Source organism: Pleurodeles waltl, chromosome 3_1, assembly GCF_031143425.1.
Source record: "Pleurodeles waltl isolate 20211129_DDA chromosome 3_1, aPleWal1.hap1.20221129, whole genome shotgun sequence".
NCBI lineage: Eukaryota > Metazoa > Chordata > Amphibia > Caudata > Salamandridae > Pleurodeles > Pleurodeles waltl.
In genome coordinates this window covers 834,936,469-834,959,124 of record NC_090440.1, presented here as the reverse complement: position 1 = coordinate 834,959,124, position 22,656 = coordinate 834,936,469, and the positions used below count along the sequence as shown (strand labels likewise).

At 41.2% G+C, this 22,656-nt stretch overlaps 1 protein-coding gene across 2 annotated transcripts in view; it reads left to right on the top strand.

Annotated features, from left to right (window-relative positions):
* USH1C (USH1 protein network component harmonin) overlaps window positions 1-22,656 on the top strand; it is a 605,394-nt gene that overhangs the window by 169,431 nt on the left and 413,307 nt on the right. For both annotated transcript variants that reach the window (XM_069223746.1, XM_069223747.1), the window contains exon 4: window positions 3,650-3,788. In XM_069223746.1, coding sequence (XP_069079847.1) covers window positions 3,650-3,788 — 139 coding nt within the window. The remainder of the gene's footprint in view (window positions 1-3,649; window positions 3,789-22,656) is intronic.

The window sequence follows — 22,656 nt, the reverse complement described above, 5'->3', positions numbered from 1 at the left end:
GACTTATAGGTAGGTTAATATTGCCAATTATAATTAGCCTAATTTGCATATCCACTTTACACACAGCACTGACCATGGGACTGGTAAGCTGTACCCAGGGCACAGCCATGAGTCACTAACCACGAGTATCTGTTCAAAACGTTTGGGAGTGAAAAGGACAAAAAGGAGGAATTTCCTACAACATCCAGTTCAGTAAGCTGCTTATCTCCTGTGCTTCTTATACCATTACCAGTGCTTAATTTGTGAAATTATAAGTGTGGGAGTACAAAGTTTTGCTGAGAAGCAAGTGACCAACACTACTAATTTCAGCACTGCTTGACACCAAGGCTTCATAGTCTTGATTCCACCTCAGGCCTCATTAAATCCACCAACAGACACTGCCTGTTTTATTTTTTTATCATACTCTTCCAGGTTTTTTTTCATCCCTTCTTTGTGTGTTTGTCACTGGTGTTCAATCTTCCTCTTTCTGTTTCTTTACACATTTTGTCATTTTGTGTTTTTCTTGCTCTTGTTCTGGGAGAAAGTCTCATGAGGAAAAATAAGTGTGGTCCCAACAAATAGGTCAGTGGGACCCACCTGCAACCACTGGCTCAAATTAAGCACTTCCCTTTTATCTGCTTTTTTGTTATAGTCTTGTAATGTATACATTAAAAGGACAATCCACAAACAGATTTAACTGTAAATATATGCTTTTAGGTTAAAACTCTTCCATTTAAATTTGTCAGGAAATAGCAAAAGCAATCCTAATATGCATAAGAAGGTTATAAATGCCTATTTCACTACATGAGTATGGTGAAATGTGCAGTAGTAGCTCAAATACAAGGCAAAGTAGGCAGGACAGGGCTTCCGTAGACTTGTAAATTTGTGAATGTCACATCATATACATTTGTGACCATTTACAATCTCCAATTTTACCTGTACTCACTGAGGAAAGTCAAAGATTTTCTTCTGCAGCGGCCTGGAATAACTTCCCTACCAGGAAGGGAATGGAAACAGTTCACCTCCAAACTTAGAGGAGACAGTTCATCGCCAAACTTAGAGGAGACAGTTCATCTCCAAACTTGGAGGAGATATATGAGAAGTGGGTTCTTCAATTCCGCATGGGTAAAAAAGTGTTACAAAATTTGCATTTGGCCTTTGGGATCCTTTTCCCCAGTGGAATTAAGCATTGAGCAAACGGAAGCAGGTGGGATTTATGACATGACATTCCCAGTTGAATGTCTGGAAACCTTCATTTGGTGCAGCTTTCCTGGTGTACTACTGGAAAATGTATGTTTTCATTTTTTTTTTTTTTTTTTTTTTATCAGGACCTGGGAGCTGCAGAGTGCTTCCATGCAGTTTGCATCCTTTACCCTTCACATGCACATTTTATAAAATTATTTTTTCACTTTTAATTTACCAGCGTAACATGACCATTTTATGTCGGAACTGTACATTTAATATAGCTCTCTCCATCATGATGCCCATGCACAAATGGATCACGACTTCCATGTGCACATTGCCGGCCATCTTGGAATGGCTTTTCTTTAATGGACAAAACATTTCAAAATTGACTGTCATAATTGTGTAGATGTTTTGACAAATAGGCATTTGCGCAGTGCTTGTTGATAGTCCTTATAAAAATGGCATGCACTTAGGCTATTAGCCGCCACATTAGATTATGACCACTATCTTTAAATCACACTTTTATGGATCCCTGGGCCCTTATAATATATTCTACCATATACCATCTTCAAGCCAGCATCGAGTCTATGAGGAATGTGGAATGGATCGAATCAACTGAGTGGAATGCTTTTGCTATTTATAGTATTTTGTAATTGACGGCCCTCACCCACAACTTGTGGCATGCTTCATCATAGGGCCCTGCTAACACACTCCTAAATATAAATCCTCTTCGGAGGGTATCTACGCGGAGCCAGGGAGAGGCGATGATCGGCAGTACCGGACCTTTGAAGAATGTGTCACTACAGGGTGGTGCTCCCACCCGGAAAGCGAGTGTTAATTAAACTCAATAACTCAGTGTGCTGACAAACAACAGTGTACCTAGCGGCACGAATCAGTGAACCTCCTGATTAAAGGACAGGTAGGGACTTTTATAAATACGGGGACAGGACGAAGACCGCATGACCCAAGTTGGCATTGTGAATAGGCCGAAACATGTTGACCCTCTACAGTGATTGGGGTGTACGGGTAACTAATTCCTGAAAACACCACCAACAACATTTTTTAACCTGTCCAGGCTGCACTAGAATAAAATAGGATAAGTGGTCAGCCTGAGTCAGTTTTATATCTCTTTCCGTTGTCCATCTTTGGTCCCTGTGCCATGATTGTTGGTCTTGTCTAATGTGCTTTTATGCTCCCCCACCCTTACTGCTCCACTCCGAAGGGGATTTATATCTTGGAGTGTGTTAGCAGGGCCCTATGATGAAGCATGCCACAAGTTGTGGGTGAGGGCCGTTTTTTCAAAATATTGATGTTTGAACTAGTCTGGTTTTGATACCGGACATCATTCCTTGTCCTCCTTGTGAGAATATTATTGGTTTAGGGAGGTCGGACAGGAATTCCCTCTCACCCCTTTATAGTGTTTTGATTTTGTAATTGACCCCAGCTGTCACATATTATAAAACTGCATGTGATTTGATCAATTTCTGTTTGTGGCAGTAGCTCTGGTTTTCATTACCAAATAGGAGTGTCCTTGTTCTCAAGTGTCTGTGAGAAAGGGTGACTTACTTTTGGCTTAATTCAGATTTTCCTGTAGAATGTCACACATACTTAAGGCCTTCTCTTGAGCCCCATTCATATTTTATCTACAAATAAACAAAGTATGTACATTTGTTTCTGCTGTTGAAAAAATAGCACTAACAGTCACAAAACTAAATGGAGAAAACATGCATTTGATGTAAAATATAAAATATAGTACTTTTTTGTTGCACCTCAGTGCAAATTACCAACCGTTTTGCCAGATAACAACTATACCTAAGGAACATATTTAAGATAGAGACAGTCTTGATTTAATGAACAAATCATTCATGTTTGCCTTTCTGCTGTCTTTTGTGTTATTTTCGAGGACTTCTGGTCACCTTTCACTCCCACTTTTTCCATCTAACCTCTCACATAACCATGCAGACCTCTAGCAGTGGTGTCATTCATTAAACATTTGATAATACTTTTATTTATGGGCTTGCAATTTTAGTGGTATGTAAATTAAATAGATGTGTTCCATTCCGTTTCACTTGTATTTTGTAAACTATTCATGTAGATTATCTGTTTGTTCTGGTGAGTGGTGTAGAAGTGTATTCAGTATCCAAAACATGTATTAACCATATTCAGTGCAATAGCAGTGACTTATCTTTCTTTTTCTTAATGAACACATATATTTCTTCCCCAAGGGGGAGGGAGCACACTGCCTCTCATCCCAGCACAATATATTTGTTTCTAAAAGCAAAGTTTGTATTTTCTTGTGTTATGCCAGGGTGTATTTACTTTACAAGAACTCTGAATTTTAATAAAAAAGTTAGTCATGAAAAATCCAAAGTGTGTGTGTGCATCTGTGCCTTCATATGGATCCCATCCTTTGAAAATATACACCACTTGCCGATCCAATGTATGTACTACAGCTGGACTTCATAAAACATTGTACTCTTTTCAGAAAATTAAAGGAGGTGAGGCTCGATCGGCTGCATCCTGAAGGACTTGGACTCAGTGTAAGAGGAGGACTTGAATTTAACTCCGGGCTTTTCATCTCACAGATTCTAAAGGAAGGACAAGCAGATAATGTCGGCCTTCAGGTGAGAATTTGAGTTAATAGTTTCAAAGACATTAAATACAGATTATAAAACGTATGTCCGAATTCAAACCATCAATACCACCTCCACTGCAGGCCGTAGAAATTGTTACAAAAACATAATATAAAATTTACTGGTGCTGATGAAGCATCGCAAAATTCCAAGGAGAGCATTCCATTACGCTGACAAGTGCAGGGGCCAACTAGCCATATGTGGCATGTTTCTGCTAGCGTGCCTGGTCCTTAGTAAGTAAACTTACAAGGGGACGCGTATAGGTCGATGAACCTTTTGATTCACATGGAGTATTCTAGCTACGGTGTAACCAATGTTCATCAATAATCAATACACAACCCAATAACTATTAATCAAAGCATTAATCAGTAGTCATAAAGGTCAACATTCATGAATAACCACAACTCAATATACGTTTTAGCAATTTTATTTCCCTATTGGTTACAATACTAAGTCATGAGGTTAATTCAAATTTATTCAAATCAAAACCAAGATTAATTCATTAGTGACAACCAATAACATAATCTAATCAGAACTTGTGACAGATTACATTCTAACGCATCAGCATAAGCCAGTATATGAATCAAGGGTGAATATGTCAACATAAGTAGCATAGTTCAGCAAATCAGTCCGTCAAACATTGGTCACTGTATATGTCAATGTCTTTAGTATAAGATCCTTACCTAACCCAGATTAGCATTAGCAGGTGGGGCTTCATGCGAAAAACAATTTAGAACATGAATTTGGAAAAACATCTATCTTAGGAGAAAAACTATAAAACATCGCAGTTGGTACCTAGAAAGGAAAAGCACAAAAGTTAATTCAGTCACATCGACATAGGTACCTATCCACGGTATGGATTAGCAACAAAGTCAGTCTTCGTCTTCAGGTCATCAATCGATCAGTGTCTCATCAGGCTCTCAAGAACGTGAGCCCAATGACAGAATCTCGAATCTCCTAACATCTCTCCTGCCTCAATCAGTTCTGTTCTTTTCTCCCTTTGTCATGACATTATATCAAAGTCAGTCAGACTATCCTCCAATTCCTAATTGGTCAGTTAATCACCAGTTATGACTCTATCCAATAATTTTAGTTTTCCAAATCTATGACTTTTAATATTACACAGTTCTCAAGGTGTTGGTTGGTTCACTGTATGATGTCCTCATCATCCGCTCGTCAGGTATCAAAAATGTTGCATCTTATTCTCCAGTCACTGTCTCCATTGTTCGAGTCCTGGGAAAGTACATCTTGTCTGCTTTACACAGTCCTTGATACATTTATGATTCCATCATCTCCTGTCCGTCGGTTCATTGCAGAGAATTTTAGCTAAGCAGTTTTATTAAACAACGAGCAGTTCATGGTCAGTTCAGCACATTAGCTTCTCTACGCTGCGCTAATAATTCAGCTTCTGCATGAGGCCTGGCAAAACTAGGCCACAACTTCGGCTAAGTTAACTCTACAATATAATGCAAAACACACGTTATATACCTCAATATGACATACTACTACATTGTTTCAATACATTTTTCTACATTTCATACATGTTATTCATTTTATTAGTACATTTGTGAATCTTGGTGATCGCTCTCAGAGGGCACATTTTCAAACATGTCACTTTAATTCTCTACATTAGCTATTTCTACATTTTTTATTATTCAAAACTCATAAACACTCATTAATATTTCAAATTAACATATCTGCTTCAGCAATCCCTCCTCTGATGACTAAATATGCCATCACACTACTTTTACCATCAACATTTTCATAACTCTATTTCTTCAGTATTTTGTCTCCTTCTCAAATCTTCCCTATAAATTCTTTCCCTGTTTCGTTGTTGCCTCCTCTGATTATTTTTAGACCTTTTCAATTTAATCTTTTGACACAATTTACATGAACCCCATAATCCTAATATGCAAGCAATCACAATTAATATTCCCGTTTGATTTTTAATAATACCCCATTCCAAATGCTACTAAGCTAATTTCCCAAACACCTGGTTCCTTCAATTCCTTCAAATCCTTACTTGAGTTAGTCAGGTTAGTAAGTAAGTCTCTTATCTCTTTAATATTGTTTGGAATGTGCTAACAGCAGTGCCTAGAGTTAATCATTTTACAGACCCTGCCATCCTTCGCTAGAAGGATGTCTAAAGCAAGGCGAGTTTGAAGCGTCATAGCTCTATCCGCAGCTAATTCTGGAACTATTAGTAGTATTGCCCCTGTAAAATTTGTCAGCATGTTATCCACAATAGTAGACAACTTTCGTATCTTGATTGAGTTCAGGATGACTCCCAGTGAAGAAATCACCGCACCAAATATATCTCCCACAATAGCAGAAGAGGATTCCCTCCTTTGTCGCTTATGATGTAATTCAGTCAATTTCGGAAATTTCTTTAAGTCATCTATCTGATAAATCTTTGGGAAAACTATTCCCAAATAACATGCTCCATACTATCCTGTTGGAAGACAGTAATAAGTATTTAGTCCACAAAAACAATAGATACCAGGAATTGCAGGGTCCTGACCATTCAACATAAAAGTCCATTTACTCTGAAACAAAAACACATGCCTACATTCACTTGTTCTCACAAATAAAGTGTCAGCACGTGATTTTGACCTATGTATACAAAGTTTCCCTACATGTAATGCATCTAAAGCTAATTTCCCTTGAGTCTTAATTGCAGTGTATAGTAAGCCTAATCATTCTTGTAAGTCTTTTTCTCTAAGCCTTTTTCTAATTTCTCCTTTAATTCTTTTCTCCTATCATCAGTATGCTCTATAAAGCACTTCTCTAAAGGTGTAAGCAAGGAGGTGAGGTTGTTCTTATTTGCATATGCAGTCCCAAAGTTAGTGTGGGCTCAAATAATCCTCTTACTAATACTATATCATGATTCTTAGCTACTCTACTCAAATACCTAATAATAGGAACAAACGAAAACACCAAATCGTAGTTAGAAAAAAAATATTTTATATACTCTTGATTATAGAACCTTGTTAGTAGCAAACTACAGCTTATTCTGTAGGTTAATGGAAGGCTGTGGTACGTAACACCTTCCTCTACTGACGAAGGAATTTGCATACACACAAAACAATCCCTTGCATCCATAGTCTCAACATATTCACTCAACAAGCGATAGAAGACATTAGAAGAAAGCTCTCCTTGACGATTAGTATAGTCATGCAAATACTTCTCATGTAACTTAAACCTCTCTAAAGCCGTTAGTGTAGTAGTTTCAAAAGCAGAAGTGTGATTGGCTCATTTACATCAAGAACAAACATTCCCATAATCACCACTATAAACAAAATTCCACACATAATCGCCAATCCAATGCTCATATATTTACAGCGCCTAGTATCCCTAACTTGATTATTTAACTCAGCCATGATCTGTAAAGAATCAGAAAGCAGAATCAACTCTTATATAAGTGCAGTAAAAACCAAAAATAAGGAAAAAATTATTCTCTCAAAGTTCAATCTCACATTCAGGAACCCTTTTCCTTTGTCAAAATCGATTAGCAGCTTGTCACATCCGGGTTTTTAATGTCAAATCAGGTTATCAATGTCTCTTCCGAGTTATTTTCAACAGACTCTCTAAGTATTTCAGATTGGTTCAACAATTCAGCTTCTCGTTCACCTTCAGGTTACATCGAAGTACTGACTCAGTACCTCTCTATCAAAGCAAAAGGACATAAACTCGTGTTGCCATTCATTAGTAGTGGCATATGCCCATTCAGGACCTGAGTAACGCCGACTTGCTATTCTCTTTCTTTTCAACTTTCGATCACCACTTATTTCTCCTTCACTCAATTCCTCTTTTCTCCTGAAATCTACTTCTACCTCTATTGTTTCTTTTATGACTACTTCCTTCCTTTTCTCCACTTGTGATTCAGCCCAATTATCTCCTTTTCTCAGTCCTTCTGTCAATATTCTTTTCAAGATTTGACTCTTCTCCTTTCCTTTTTCTATGGTGTTTTCTCTTGATGAACCTGCAACGGGCTCAGGAGGCGTCGGATCACCTTGACTTTGACCCGTCTCAACTCTTTCCCCCTCTTGGTGTGGCACTTGCTCTGTTTGCTTCTCAGCACCATCTGCTTCTGGGAGAATCCCTGCTGAGTTAGGCTCTCCTGCTGTCTCTCCTGAGATTGATTCTTCTGCTCCCTCCTGTAATTATTCACTTTTGTCTCTAACAGGAGTAATAGAGCCATCTTCCACAAGCTCTTGTTCAATTTCAGGCTCTCTTGCTTCTTTTTCTGGTTCAGGTGCGGCAACCAGTTTCACTGTTGTTGGTGCTCTCAACAACGCTTCTTCATGATCCACTGGACATGCCACTTTCTTTGTGTGACTCGCGTGAATCCAGTTCGGGAGTCCTGCACACTTCACAGCTGTCGTAGTTGTTAAGACCACTTGGTATGGCCCTTTCCAGTGTGGCTCTAAACACGTCTTGCGCACATGTTTTCGAACAACGACCCAGTCACCGGCTCTCAGATTGTGCCCTGGATCATGGATGGGTGGCAGGGTAGTGGCCTACACCTGCTGAGAGAAAGAGCGTACCGCATCAGCCAGACCCTTGCAGTAGTCGAACACCATATCATCTGTAATGTTCACAAGTGCATTTGCTGGAACTGCTGGTAATCTCATTGCTCTACCCATGAGGATCTTGTGAGGCAACAGCCCTGTCTTCCTGTTAAGTGTATTTCTCATCGACATCAACACCAAAGGCATGCATCTGGCCATTTCAAATTCGTAGCTGCACACATCTTAGCAATTCTGGATTTCAAAGTACCATTCATCTGTTCCCCTAGTCCTGATGCTTCAGGGCGATAGTGATAACGCGTCCAGCCCTTATAAATTTCCTGTACCTGGACACGTTGGAGGTCGGTGAACCTTTTAGCCGAGTTGGGCTCTCCTCATCCTCGAATAGTCGGGTTACTTAAATCAGTAATCAATAACTATTGTAATCGATAGCCAATACTCGATTTATGGATCAAAATGAACACATTAGGAATCAATAACAGTTGGTATTTCGACGCACCATGACCTTTCAGTCATGAATAACCACACCAGTTTATTAAAAGTTAGTGAATTTATTTCCCTATATTAACAAAGCTAGCACAATGTATATAAGTCTCAAAACCAAATGATATATGTATACGAACATTACTAACGGTCCATAACGGCGGAAGAAACGCAATCTACGCAAAATCTGAATTATGATACATTCAGTTATGGCAATACAAATCACTAATATGAGTAATTGAATTTGACTAATTTCATACATCGGTCAGCATGACAAGGTTTCAATTTAACATGGTGCATCAAGTGCATACCTCGACTAACCTCTAATTAGCATTGGCATGTGGGACTTCATGCAAAACGAATTTAGTCAGCACAAATTTGGAAAACTTCTAACTTGGGCCCTATAAAATTAGCAGTTGGTATCTAGAAGGAAAACACAATGCATAATACAATTATCCTTTCATAATTACCAATTAAAATCAGCATTCAAGAAAGTCTTCGTCCTTCAGGTACCGGTTCGATCAGCATGGGGCAGAATTTCAAAAGGGGGCAGAGTTAATGGCAATTTTTCCTCTTGCAACAGCAAGGAGAATGGGGCAAAGTTACTGCATGGGCAAGACGGGGCAAATTAAAGTTAAAGTCTCTAGGGTGAGAATTTCTCAAAGTCTCTTTGTCTGGAATAGAGAAAAGGGCATCAAGATGTCATCTAAGATGGCGTCTCGGATCAAACTTCAAAATGGCATCGCAGAAAATGGCTGACTTCTCTTTGTCCAGTGGGTTTAAGTAAGAAACATTCAAAATTCAGCAGGGTCTTCCATTGGAAGGTTCATAGGGTGGCTTCAAATTGACCAATGAAAGATGTCTTTCTCCTAGTACTCATTTATGCATACATTGTACTTGGAGCCTTGGAACACAAGTTGTAACAAGGTTTGCCAATTATTTTGGTATCTGTACCCTCATTGTCCGCACCTGCAGACTGACCTTGGATCAAAGGGGATGAAACCGGCCTAGTACGAAACCTTGGAGATAAGTGTATTAGTCATCTCTACTGGAAAAATACAGAATAAGGTTCTTTTAAAAGTAAGAAAAAAAAAAGACCATACAGTTGAATTTGAGGTCAAGCAACTAGGCCAAAGCCTCCACTAAATTTAAGCTAAGCATAAAACAGTTTCAACAAGAAATCATGGCACACACTTGTAATTATGACAGATTACTACATTTTCAATTCTCCATGATTAATAAAGCTCATTTATAATATTAGCGAACTACCCCGAGGGCACAATTTCCCTCGTACATTATTTTCTTTACTAAAATCACACTACATTATATGATTTTGGTTACACGATATATGGATATATGGCGGACCCTCTTTTTCTGCGTCATCAATCCCTCCTCTGATGACTAATTGTGTCATCACATCAAATCTTCCCACAAATGTTATTCCATTAAAGTTCTGTCCTAGTAATTTGGCACTTCAGTCAATTCCCTCTTTCTTTTGGTTCCTTTAGATTTTTCTCTGTATATTTCTACCATTTTGTTTTCTATTTTCTCTTCTCTTTTCCTTTTGTTCCTTGTTTTCAACATTTTGATAGCTTTCCATATTGCCCAAATGCCTAATAAACAAATCAATATTATTAATATTCCCTTTACTATTTTTAGTAACAATCCGTTCCAAACGTTGCTGAGCCAATTTCCCACTGAAGCAAATCCTTTCCCAACCTTCTCCCATACTCCTGGTTCTTTCAACTCCTTCAAATCTGTACTTTCGTTAGTTAAGTTTGTAAGCATTTTTCTAATTTGCCCACTGCTGTCCGGTATATATGTACAACAATGACGTGTACCAAGCATTTTGTAAACGCCGCCGTCCTTTGCTAAAAGAATGTCTAAGGCAAGCCGATTTTGAAGAGTCATAGCTCTTTCTGCAGCAAGTTCAGAATCCATTAGGATTATAGCTCCTGAGAATTTTGTCAACATGTTATCCACAATAGTAGACAACTTTCGTATCTTAATTGAATTCAAAATGACTCCCACTGAAGGAATCAAAGCTCCAAATATATCTCCTACCACACCAGAAGCTGTCTCCCTCTTCTGAACGTGATGGGATTCAGACAGCTTTGGAAATTTATTTAAGTCGTCTAGTTGGTAAATCTTTGGGAACACTATTCCCAAATAACATCTCCCATACCATCCTTTAGGAAGACGATAATAGGCGTTAAGTCCACAAATGTAATATACCCCTGGAATAACTGGGTCTTGTCCATTTAGCATGAACGTCCATTCAGGTTGAAACTAAAACGTATGTTTACATTCACTCGTTCCCACAAAAACTGTGTCATAATATGATTTATGTCTATGTATACAGAATCTCCCTACGTGTAATGTATCTAAAGCTATTTTCCCTTGTGTCTTTATCGCGGCAAAAGCATAGTTATCTACAGATGTCCTTTTGTGTAATTCCCTTTCTAATTCCTCCTTCATCTCTTTCCTCCTATCGTCAGTGTTGTCTAAAAAGGTTATCTCCATTGGTGAAAGCAAGCATGTAAAGTTCTCTCTATGTGCGTGAGCTGTGTGAAAAGGTGTCAACGGCTCAAAGAAGCCTCTCATCAACTTTATATAATAATCTCTGGCTATTTTACTCAGGTACTCGATTATGGGGACATATGCAAATGTAACATCATAATTAGAATAAAAGTAGTGAATATACTCCTGACCATAAAATCTGGACGTTATTATACTACATGTAATTCCGTACGTAAGAGGCATGCTATGATATGTCACCCCTTCCACTACTGAGGTAGGTATTTGTGTGCATACATAACAATCTTTCGCATCCATGGTCTCAACATACTCACTCAGCAAGCGATAGAAAACATTAGACGAAAGTTCCTTTTTATCATGCAGATGTCTTTTGTCTTGTTCGAGTCTCTTTAAAGCTGTTAGTTCAGTAGTAATGGCAGTTCTAGAAGTAAAAGCATCATTCGTCCCTTTCTCATCCTTTCCATGCATTCCAAGAACTATTGCTACAATGATTAGTACGCATGCAGTTATTAGACCTATACACATGTATTTACAACACTTCATTTTATGCCCCTGTGTAGTGTAGCCTGTCATGATCTGTATGGAATCAGAAAGTTGAAGACACTTTATCACATCGGATTTGCAGATATATATACAAGCTGAACGAGTTCAATGTTCACACTGTTTTCTTTAGCAGCTTAGTCTCTTATCGGTTAGCAGCTTTGTCTTAAAATCGGTTTCAGAGTCAATCAAGTTTAGCAATGTCTTAGCCCGTTTAAAAGTCAATCAGGTTATCAATGTCTTATTCAGTAAAGTTTATGGAGCTTCACTTTTCAAGTGCCAAAGTGAAGTTCTGCCTCTTCGTTCTCGAGACTGAGAGATAGGAATTCATCTGACCAATCGCTAGCGGCTATGTATGCCCACTCCGGACCAGAATACCTTCTGCTCGGTATTCTTTTTCTTTTCAATTTTGCATCTCCCTTTGATTCTCTCTCACGGGTGCTTTCTTCCTTGGCCAGGTCTTTCTCTTCACTTGGGGGGTCATTCTGACCCCGGCGGGCGGCGGTCGCCGCCCGCCTGGCGGGAACCGCCATTTGGCCGCTCCGCGGTCAAAAGACCGCTGCAGCCATTCCAACCTTCCTGCTGGGCCGGCGGGCGCTAACATTGTTAGCGCCCGCCGGCCCAGCGGGAAGGGGGCCTGCAACACTGAAGCCGGCTCTGAATGGAGCCAGCGGTGTTGCAGGTGTGCGACGGGTGCAGTTGCACCCGTCGCGCTTTTCACTGTCTGCTAGGCAGACAGTGAAAAGCAGGCTGGGACCCTGTTAGGGGGCCCCTAGACACCCGTTACCACCAGCCTCTTCCTGGCGGTGTAAACCGCCAGAAACAGGCTGGCGGTAAGGGGGTCAGAATCCCCATGGTGGCGCTGCTTACAGCGCCGCCATGGCGGATTCGCCCAGCCGGGGGAAATCCGGCGGGAAACCGCCGGACCCGGTTTTCTGACCGCGACTTTACCGCCGCGGTCAGAATGGGCAGGTAAGCACCGCCAGCCTGTTGGCGGTGCTTCTGTCATTCGCGGCCCTGGCGGTCTTTGACCGACAGGGTCGGAATGACCCCCTTGGTGTTGCTATTGCGACAGACACCTCTTTTCTTTTCTCTTTCAACTTTGGCCCTTCATTCTCATTTGATATTTCTTTAATCCTTAGTTTCACTGGTGATATACTTTGCCTCCGTTTTGCACTGTTTTCACCTGAGGGACCTGCAACCGGTTCCGGAAGAGGTTGAGCGATTTCACTTTGTCTCTCCTCTTTTCCTTCCTCCAGGAGGTCGATCAGGTTTTCCTTTTCCTTCCCTGTATCGTCTGTTTCTGGGAAAGCCCTCCTCTGATCAGGCTCTCCTGCTTCTTCACCTATCGCAGGCTCTTTGTCACCCTCATGGTCTCCGTCACTTTCTGATGTCTCTCCCCCGTTCTCTTCAAATGGATCAGCTGTTTCTTCCTCAGAGAGTATCTCTCCCTCCTCTAATTCGGCTTGTTCGCCTCCAGGTTTTCGTTGCTTTGTCTCGGTGTCTGTTACTTTCTTGTCGGTCACTGGTGATTTCAGCTCTTCAACTTCCTCTTCTGTGGGGCACGTCACCCTTTTCGTGTGACTGGCGTGAATCCAGTTGGGAACTCCCGCACACTTCACAGCGGTAGTAGTCGTCAGAATCACTTGGAAAGGTCCTTTCCAACGGGGTTCCAGACACGACTTCCTCACGTGCTTCTTTATCACAACCCAGTCACCTGCTTTCAGGGCGTGTCCTGGACCTTGGATCGGTGGCAAGGTGGTTGCCTCCACCTGGTGAGAAAAAGAGCGTACCACATCAGCTAGACCTTTGCAGTAGTCCAATACCATATCATCTGTAATATTCAAAAGAGCATTTGCAGGAACTGCTGGAAGTCTCATGGCTCTGCCCATGAGAATCTCATGCGGGGACAGTCCAGTTTTCCTATCAGGGGTGTTTCTCATAGACATTAACACCAAAGGCAATGCGTCGGGCCATTTCAAGTTTGTTGATGCACATATTTTTGCCATCCTTGATTTCAATGTGCCATTCATTTGCTTCACTAGACCTGAGGCTTCAGGGCGGTAGCTACAATGCAACTTTTGCTCAATGTTCAGCGCTGCACACAGTAATTTTATTACTTCGTTATTGAAGTGACTTCCCCTATCTGATTCTAAAGAGATCGGGAATCCAAAACGTGGTATTAGTTCCCTCAAAAGTAGTTTGGCAACTGTGAGACTGTCATTTCTACGTGTGGGGTATGCTTCAATCCAGTGACTAAAAATACACACAATCACCAACACATACTTCAAGCCTCCATGCACAGCCATTTCAATAAAATCCATTTGCATCCTGCTGAATGGACCTCCAGCTCTCCCAATGTGGCTCAAATTTACTACTGTTCCTTTCCCCGCGTTCATTTGTTGACAAATGACGCAACAGTGGCAAACTGCGGCAGCAACTTGACGGAATTTGGGGTTAAACCAATCAGTTTTGAATAGTCTGACCATGGCGTCCCTTCCAAGATGAGCCTGTCCATGGTAGAATCTGGCCAATTGCGTCAACAGACTATTTGGCAGAACCAATTTCCCTTCACTTGAGACCCACAAATCATCTGGTTTCTTTACACATTGTAATTTGCTCCATGAGAGTTTCTCATCCTCACTAACATCGTTTTGTAAAGACTTCAATTCATCAATTGTATCTACAACCTTTAGAGCAAAGGCTTCGCTTGGTTCAAGTTCTGGCTCATTTATCAAGTTCCATTCATCTCTGAGCAATATACAGTTCAATGCGCAAAACCTTGCGACTTGATCTGCATATCCATTTCCCAAAGAAATGTAATCCTGTGATTTCGAGTGTGCACTGCATTTTACCACCGCAACTTCTCCTGGTAACTGAATAGCATGTAACAGTTCTCTTATTCTTTCACCATTTTTCACTGGCGATCCTGAAGAGGTCATGAAGCCTCTCTGTGACCACAACTGTCCAAAGTCATACACTATTCCAAATCCGTACTGACTGTCAGTATAAATGGTGACTTTGATTAATGCGGAAAGTTGGCAAGCTCTAGTAAGTGCTACCAATTCCGCTATTTGTGCAGAGTAAACTCCTTGAAGCCAAGATGCTTCCAGAACACCTGTTATCGTACATACAGCATATCCTGCTTTCAATATTCCCAGCGCATCTCTTAAACATGAACCATTGACAAAAAGGACTTGATCGTTGTCTTCCAATCGGGTGTCTTTGATGTCAGGTCTTGGTTTTGTACAAAATTCAGTCACCTGAAGACAGTCGTGCTCGACGTCTTCAGCGTTCTCAATTTCGACATTTTCACTGGGAAACAAGGTTGCTGGATTCAACGTAGTGCACCTTTTCCACTGCACATTCGGTGAACCCAAAATTATTGTCTCGTACCTTGTAAGCCTAGCACCAGTCATGTGCTGTGTTCGGGAACGTGTCAAAAGTATCTCGACCGAGTGAGGGACCATGACTGTTAAAGGATGTCCCATCACTATTCCTTCACTTTGATTTAAACTGATACCAACTGCTGCTACGGCGCGCAAGCACCCTGGTAGTGCTGCTGCGACCGGATCCAAAGTAGCTGGAAAATATGCTACTGGTCTGTTAACGCCACCATGGGCTTGAGTCAAGACAGACAAGGAACATGCATCACGTTCATGACAAAACAGTATAAAAGGCTTCGTGTAATCAGGCATACCTAAAGCTGGAGCCCTGCACATGCATTCCTTTAATTCAATAAAAGCATCCATCTCATCCCCTTTCATCTCTATTTCATCCTGCGCATCCTTCTGGGTCAATTTCAGTAATGGTTTTGCTAGAGTTGAGAAATTGGGAATCCATTGGCGACAGTAGTTCACCATTCCCAGAAACGTTCTCACCTCTCTCCTTGTCTTCGGTGGACTCATTTGAAGTACGCTTGTTATTCTCTCTTTCATAATTCTTCTCGACCCCTTTTCTATTTGGTGACCCAAATATTTCACTTTCTTCTGACAGAACTGCAATTTCGAAGGGGACACTTTGTGTCCGTTCCTCCCCAAATGGTTCAATAGGGCAATGGTATCGGCTGTACAGTCACTTTCTGTCTTAGATGCAATAAGCAGATCGTCAATGTATTGCACCAAGGTTGATTCGAACGGTAATTCCAACGATTCCAAATCTTTCTTTAGAATCTGATTGAAAATTGATGGTGACTCCGAAAACCCTTGAGGAATTCGACACCAACTGTAGACCCTGCCTAGGAATTTGAAACAGAAGAGAAATTGGCTGTCCTCATGAAGAGGCACAGAAAAGAATGCTTGTGACAAATCGATAACTGAGAACCACTCAGCATCACAGGGAACTTGAAACATTATCACAGCTGGATTTGGTACTACGGGACAGCATTTGACTATTATGTCATTTATCTTCCTCAAATCCTGAACAATCCGGACCTTTCCACTCGGTTTTATCAGTCCCATAATTGGTGAATTACATGGACTGCTTAACACTTCTTTTAATACTCCCTGTTTTACGAACTCATCAATGAGTTGGGCGACTTTCATGAGGGTATCTTGTGCCATGTGGTATTGTGGGTTCTGGGGAAAGGTTACATTGGGTTTTACAGTCACTTTCACTGGTTCTACTCCTTTGACCAATCCTACTTCTTTCCCTGTCATATCCCACACCTCCTTTCCAACTGTTTCCTGTAACTCAGCAGGAATATCCGCTTCAGTGAGCATTGGATAAAGAGTAATCAGAGGATACTCTTCATCGACAGTTTCCACTTCGTCCCCTTCTGCGCCGTCTTCTTCTTCCCCATCACTGTTTGTCTGAATTTTTATTCCATCATTTGAACACATAATAGAGCATCCCAATTTACACAATAAATCTCTCCCTAATAGTTATATCGGGTTCGAGTCACACACCACAAATTTGTGTGACCCTTGATAGTTACCAATTCTGACTTGCACTGGATCAGTGATTGGGTTTGTCAGGTACCTATTTGCCACTCCCACTACTTGAACTGTCTTCCCTGAAAGTGGCAAATTTGGTACTTCGATGCTCCTAACAGTAGAGTGTGTAGCTCCAGTATCAACCAAGAACGAAACACGGTGACCCATAACTCTGCCTTCCACATACGGACCCTTTTGATCAACTTCCAAAGATGCTGCAAGCATACAATTTCCCTCCTCGTCTGAACTTTCACTCTCCCATACATCGTTTATTCCATTCTCACTGTGTAATGGGAATTGGTGTACCTTGCCATTTTGGTTCATTCCTTGACCCATGACCTGTGGAGAAAGCATTACTTGTTGCTGATTCATTGGTGCTAAGGGTATTTGCATTTGCTGATTAGGTACCATAGGAAACTGCTGTTGCATTGGCTGCAACTGCGCCATTTGTGCACGGGGCATTTGTACCTGCTGCGGTTGTATAGGTTGTAAACCCTGCATCTGATTTACATTATTCAGAAAATTTGGATTTGGACCTCTCAATTTCGGTCCTCTCATATTCTGAAATGCATTGACATCATTGTTTTGCTGACCTACACCTTCCTGCACCACCATTGGGCACTCCCATTTCCAATGCCCGACGATTCCGCACGTGTGACATGGCATCACCTTCTTCATTGCCTGTATACCATTTGGAATCATAACAGTATTCAAGTCAGGACCATTATTCACAAAACCTCCTCGACCTCTACCTCTCATCTGCGGCTGAAACATAGCATTTCCATACTGTTGCTGCTGCGGCATCTGTTGTTGAAAACCTTGCAAACCTTGCAAGCCTGTCTGAGCTGCTCTAAGCTGCATCACCATCACCTTTTCTTTCAACCTTTTCTGTTTTGTCTCGATCTCATCACTGCAGTATTTTGCATAGTTCAACACTTCATTGATTGATTTTGACTGCCAACAAATCAAATGCATTTTAATCATCTGACTGACCTCGGGTCTCAACCCTTCCACAAATCTGAACACGAAATGGAGCCTGTCCTATGCCTCAATCGTCTCCGTGCCACTGTAATTTTTAAACGCTTTCAACAATCTCTCATAGTACGCATGTATCGATTCTTTAGCCTCTTGTGCTGTTCTGTCAATCCTCTGCCAATCCACATTTTTCGACGCAACCTTGGTCTTCAAGTGCTCAATCACCTTATGGTATAAACTCATTACCGTAGGTGATGGTGCACCTGTGTCCCTGTCCCTTTCTGGTTCACTTGTCGGCCAACCTACAGCCCTTTTGCAATCCTCCCATAAATCTGCTGGAACCACAATTTCAAATAAGGTATTCAGGTCTTCCCAGAGACATTTTGCGAGTTTCACGAATCTATCTGTTTGTTGATACCATTCAATCGGCTTCTCTCCCAATTTGGGGAAATCATCCGTAAAGGATTGAATATCGCACCTGTGCCACGGTACATGGACAAGTTTTCCCCCTGCCGTTTCTCTCATTGATAACATAGTTATCAGGTCGTCCTTCTGTTGTGCCTTTTCATTCCGATCTGGGGTACTTTCTTTCTTTTTGTCCTTTTTCTTAATCCACCTACTTTCCCATTTATCTAGACATCTCCAGACCTGCGCGCTCTGCAGTATCTCTTTAAGGTGTGTTTTCATCCCTGCCGATCTCATGTGTTCAAAATCTTTCGTCTCGAAGTCTAACCTGTAGCTTCTGCTCAAGTGTTTAGTCTTACTTATACCGATCTCGTTTCTGTCCGCAATTTCTTGTAACTTCTTATGTATGTTACTCACTTCTCTTGTAATCCTAGGGCACATGTATCTCAGCTCTTCTTCTGTGTATGACTCTAACCTGTTCAGACCCATTGTTCCCTCTACTAGTTCATCTGCTTCCATGCCCAATCTTATTTTATTCAGGTATTCTTCTCCCTTCCCGCTGGATGTACTCCGTGGGGAGTTCAGACTGTTGAACCATTGTGTTAGCTGTTGTGCGTTCAGTCCCATCAATGTAGCACTTACATCAACTGCTACTGATGGTTGCGGCAACGTTTCAGTCTTTGAAGTTAATGGCACCAATAGTGGTGGATTTGACCTTACCACTGTCCACATAGCACAAATTGGGATCGGACTAAATCCTGACAACAACCCAGATCCATGTGGCAGGGTTGCTATCGGAGTCATTTCTGGGGTGTTTTCTATGCATCTTCTCCCTGTCTCACTTTGTGTCATTACCCCTTGGTCACATACATTCGGCTTTGCCTGTATATACAATGGTACTGGCGGACCCACAGTGATAGGCAGAGATATTGCATCTGGATTCTGTCTGTTCCCTGAATTCTGTGGCATGTTAATCCCCACATTATGGTTCATCATTGCTGGCATACCTGATTGGCTTTCTGTTACTCGAGTGTACCTCGGCACTTCTTGTTCTTGTTTTTTAGGCATCAAAAATTGTGTTGATTCGGCTTGAATCAACGTCGGGTTTTGACAACTCTGTTCTCCCTGGGCCATTAAATCAGAAGTCATTCTCAAATTATGCTCATCACAGCAGTGCCTTTGAACCTGTGGCTGATAATTATCGACAGGTTTCAATTTAGGCACATCAGGATATATTCTCTGAATTTGTGGTATTTGCGGTGACAAAGGCATATCAGAACCGGTCTGTCTTTGTGATATTCTCAAGTTCGGTGTTACATTACCCTGTGTTGGTGCTGGAGGGGCAGTACTAATGCTTGATCCTTTTTCGCATTCCACATATGGTGGCGGGCGATCATTCAGCAATTGTATAATGAACTCCTCATCGTCTGACTCGTCTGACGTTTTTGAGTTTCTGTTATTTTCTCTATCTCTGGACTGACTCCTATTTGTTTTATAGGTAGCTTTCCTTCCTTCCGTCTCTGCTTCATCAGTAATTGCTGGGAACAATTTAATTCCCTGCAATACGTCTGATCTCCAAACCTTTTGTGTGCTATCCCATCTAGCATCCGCTAGTGTCTTTTCTACTTTTCTTATTCTTGTCTCAAATTTCTTTTGTTGTTGGTTCCTAGCTATTAACTCCCAGATTGCTAGTGCCTCAAACTGTGCTGGCCTTGGAGGTACTTTCATGTCGTATAGCGCAAACCTTAAATTCTCCAAAACCCTTAGGTTAAACGACCCATGGATAGGGAACGCTACACTTCCATGCTTCTCTGTTAATTTGCACCATTGCTTTAACCATAGAGATGGTGCTACACCCTTTTCTTCAATCACAATGTAAGCTGGTGTACGCTCAGGCGGTGCTTCTTCTCCTACATTTGCCTTGATATAAACATCTCCCCTCATGGCACTCTTAAATGCTTTGAAAAATTTCATCTTTCCGTCTTCTGTTTTTCTAAAATGTATAATCAATAAGTGACTTTAATTCCCGGAATACTCTTCGCTTGCCTTTCCTCACCAATTGCGCTTCACGGACTAGGTCCAGTCCGTACGCGACCCTTCTCACCAACCAACCTATCCCAGCGCGGCTCCTAGTGACGTCACACTCACACACTGCGGCTGACAAAGTCCAGCGGCTTGTCCTCCTTCATTCAGCTTCACTCAAAACTAACTTCTGCAATATATTGCGAGCACTAACCAAAAAGAAGAAAACAAATCTGTCAGTTTACTACAGGAAGGGTAACACAATCGCTTCAGAAACCTTAGAGATTTTTCACTAGCCTTGGCAGTTATTCCATCTTTCTCGGTCTCCCACTTTCGCAAGTTAAATTTGACCCGCAAACTTTACTCTCAACTGATCAATGAACTATTCTAGCGCGCTTTAGAATTCGTCAAATCTCAAAGTCGAAAATTTTCTTTCATGCCTCAATATTCATACTGACTTGTTGACCACGCCCGATCAACCTATTAAACCGAACAGATTACAACATCAATCAAGTGTCTCATACACTTTTCAACATACTCCGGAGTCTCTTGACCTCGCAGGGCCCGTCTCAACAACAACAACCACGTGGGCAATTTTTCTGCACAAAGCGATACACACATGTGAAGTTCGACGACTTCCCTACTCTCACACTTTGGAGTCACACTCCTCTAAAACTTCACCGGAGTCCGTAAACCCCTAAAATCCTCACAAACTTCTCAATACATCTGCGGCAACAAGCTGTGCAAACGCAAAAACCCTAACTTCACTCATACCGTCACTAGAAACGCCGAAAACATTCTCACACCTCCAAGTCCTCCATTCGCAAGCTCCGAGATCCCGGGAAAGTAATTGGGGACTTAGGGCATCGTCATCTCTCCAACTCATTTTATCAAAGAAAATTCTAACCTAACTCCGTCTATTGCTCGGATGGGGTCCCAAAGGGCGAAACCATCCTCTGCTACCATCTACTGATAACGCGTCCAGCCCTTATAAATTTCCTGTATCTGGATATGTTGGAGGTCGGTGAACCTTTTAGCCGAGTTGGGCTCTCCTCATCCTCGAATAGTCAGGTTACTTAAATCAGTAATCAATAACTATTGTAATCGATAGCCAATACTCGATTTATGGATCAAAATTAACACATTAGGAATCAATAACAGTTGGTATTTCGACGCACCATGACCTTTCAGTCATGAATAACCACACCAGTTTATTAAAAGTTAGTGAATTTATTTCCCTATATTAACAAAGCTAGCACAATGATATAAGTCTCAAAACCAAATGATATATGTATACGAACATTACTAACGGTCCATAACGGCGGAAGAAACGCAATCTACGCAAAATCTGAATTATGATACATTCAGTTCTGGCAATACAAATCACTAATATGAGTAATTGAATTTGACTAATTTCATACATCGGTCAGCATGACAAGGTTTCAATTTAACATGGTGCATCAAGTGCATACCTCGACTAACCTCTAATTAGCATTGGCATGTGGCACTTCATGCAAAACTAATTTAGTCAACACAAATTTGGAAAACTTCTAGCTTGGGCCCTATAAAATTAGCAGTTGGTACCTAAAAGGAAAACACAATGCATAATACAATTATCCTTTCATAATTATCAATTACAATCAGCATTCAAGAAAGTCTTCGTCCTTCAGGTACCGGTTCGATCAGCATGGGGCAGAATTTCAAAAGGGGGCAGAGTTAATGGCAGTTTTTCCTCTTGCAACAGCAAGGAGAATGGGGCAAAGCTACTGCATGGGCAAGACGGGGCAAATTAAAGTTAAAGTCTCTAGGGTGAGAATTTCTCAAAGTCTCTTTCTCTGGAATAGAGAAAAGGGCATCAAGATGTCGTCTAAGAAGGCGTCTCGGATCAAACTTCAAAATGGCATCGTAGAAAATGGCTGACTTCTCTTTGTCCAGTGGGTTTAAGTAAGAAACATTCCAAATTCAGCAGGGTCTTCCATTGGAAGGTTCATAGGGTGGCTTCAAATTGACCAATGAAAGATGTCTTTCTCCTAGTACTCATTTATGCATACATTGTCCTTGGAGCCTTGGAACCCAAGTTGTAACAAGGTTTGCCAATTATTTTGGTATTTGTACCCTCATTGTCCGCACCTGCAGACTGACCTTGGATCAAAGGGGATGAAACCGGCCTAGTACGAAACCTTGGAGATAAGTGTATTAGTCATCTCTACTGGAAAAATACAGAATAAGGTTCTTTTAAAAGTAAGAAAAAAAAAAGACCATATAGTTGAATTTGAGGTCAAGCAACTAGGCCAAAGCCTCTACTAAATTTAAGTTAAGCATAAAACTGTTTCAACAAGAAATCATGGCACACACTTGTAATTATGACAGATTACTACATTTTCAATTCTCCATGATTAATAAAGCTCGTTTATAATATTAGCGAACTACCCC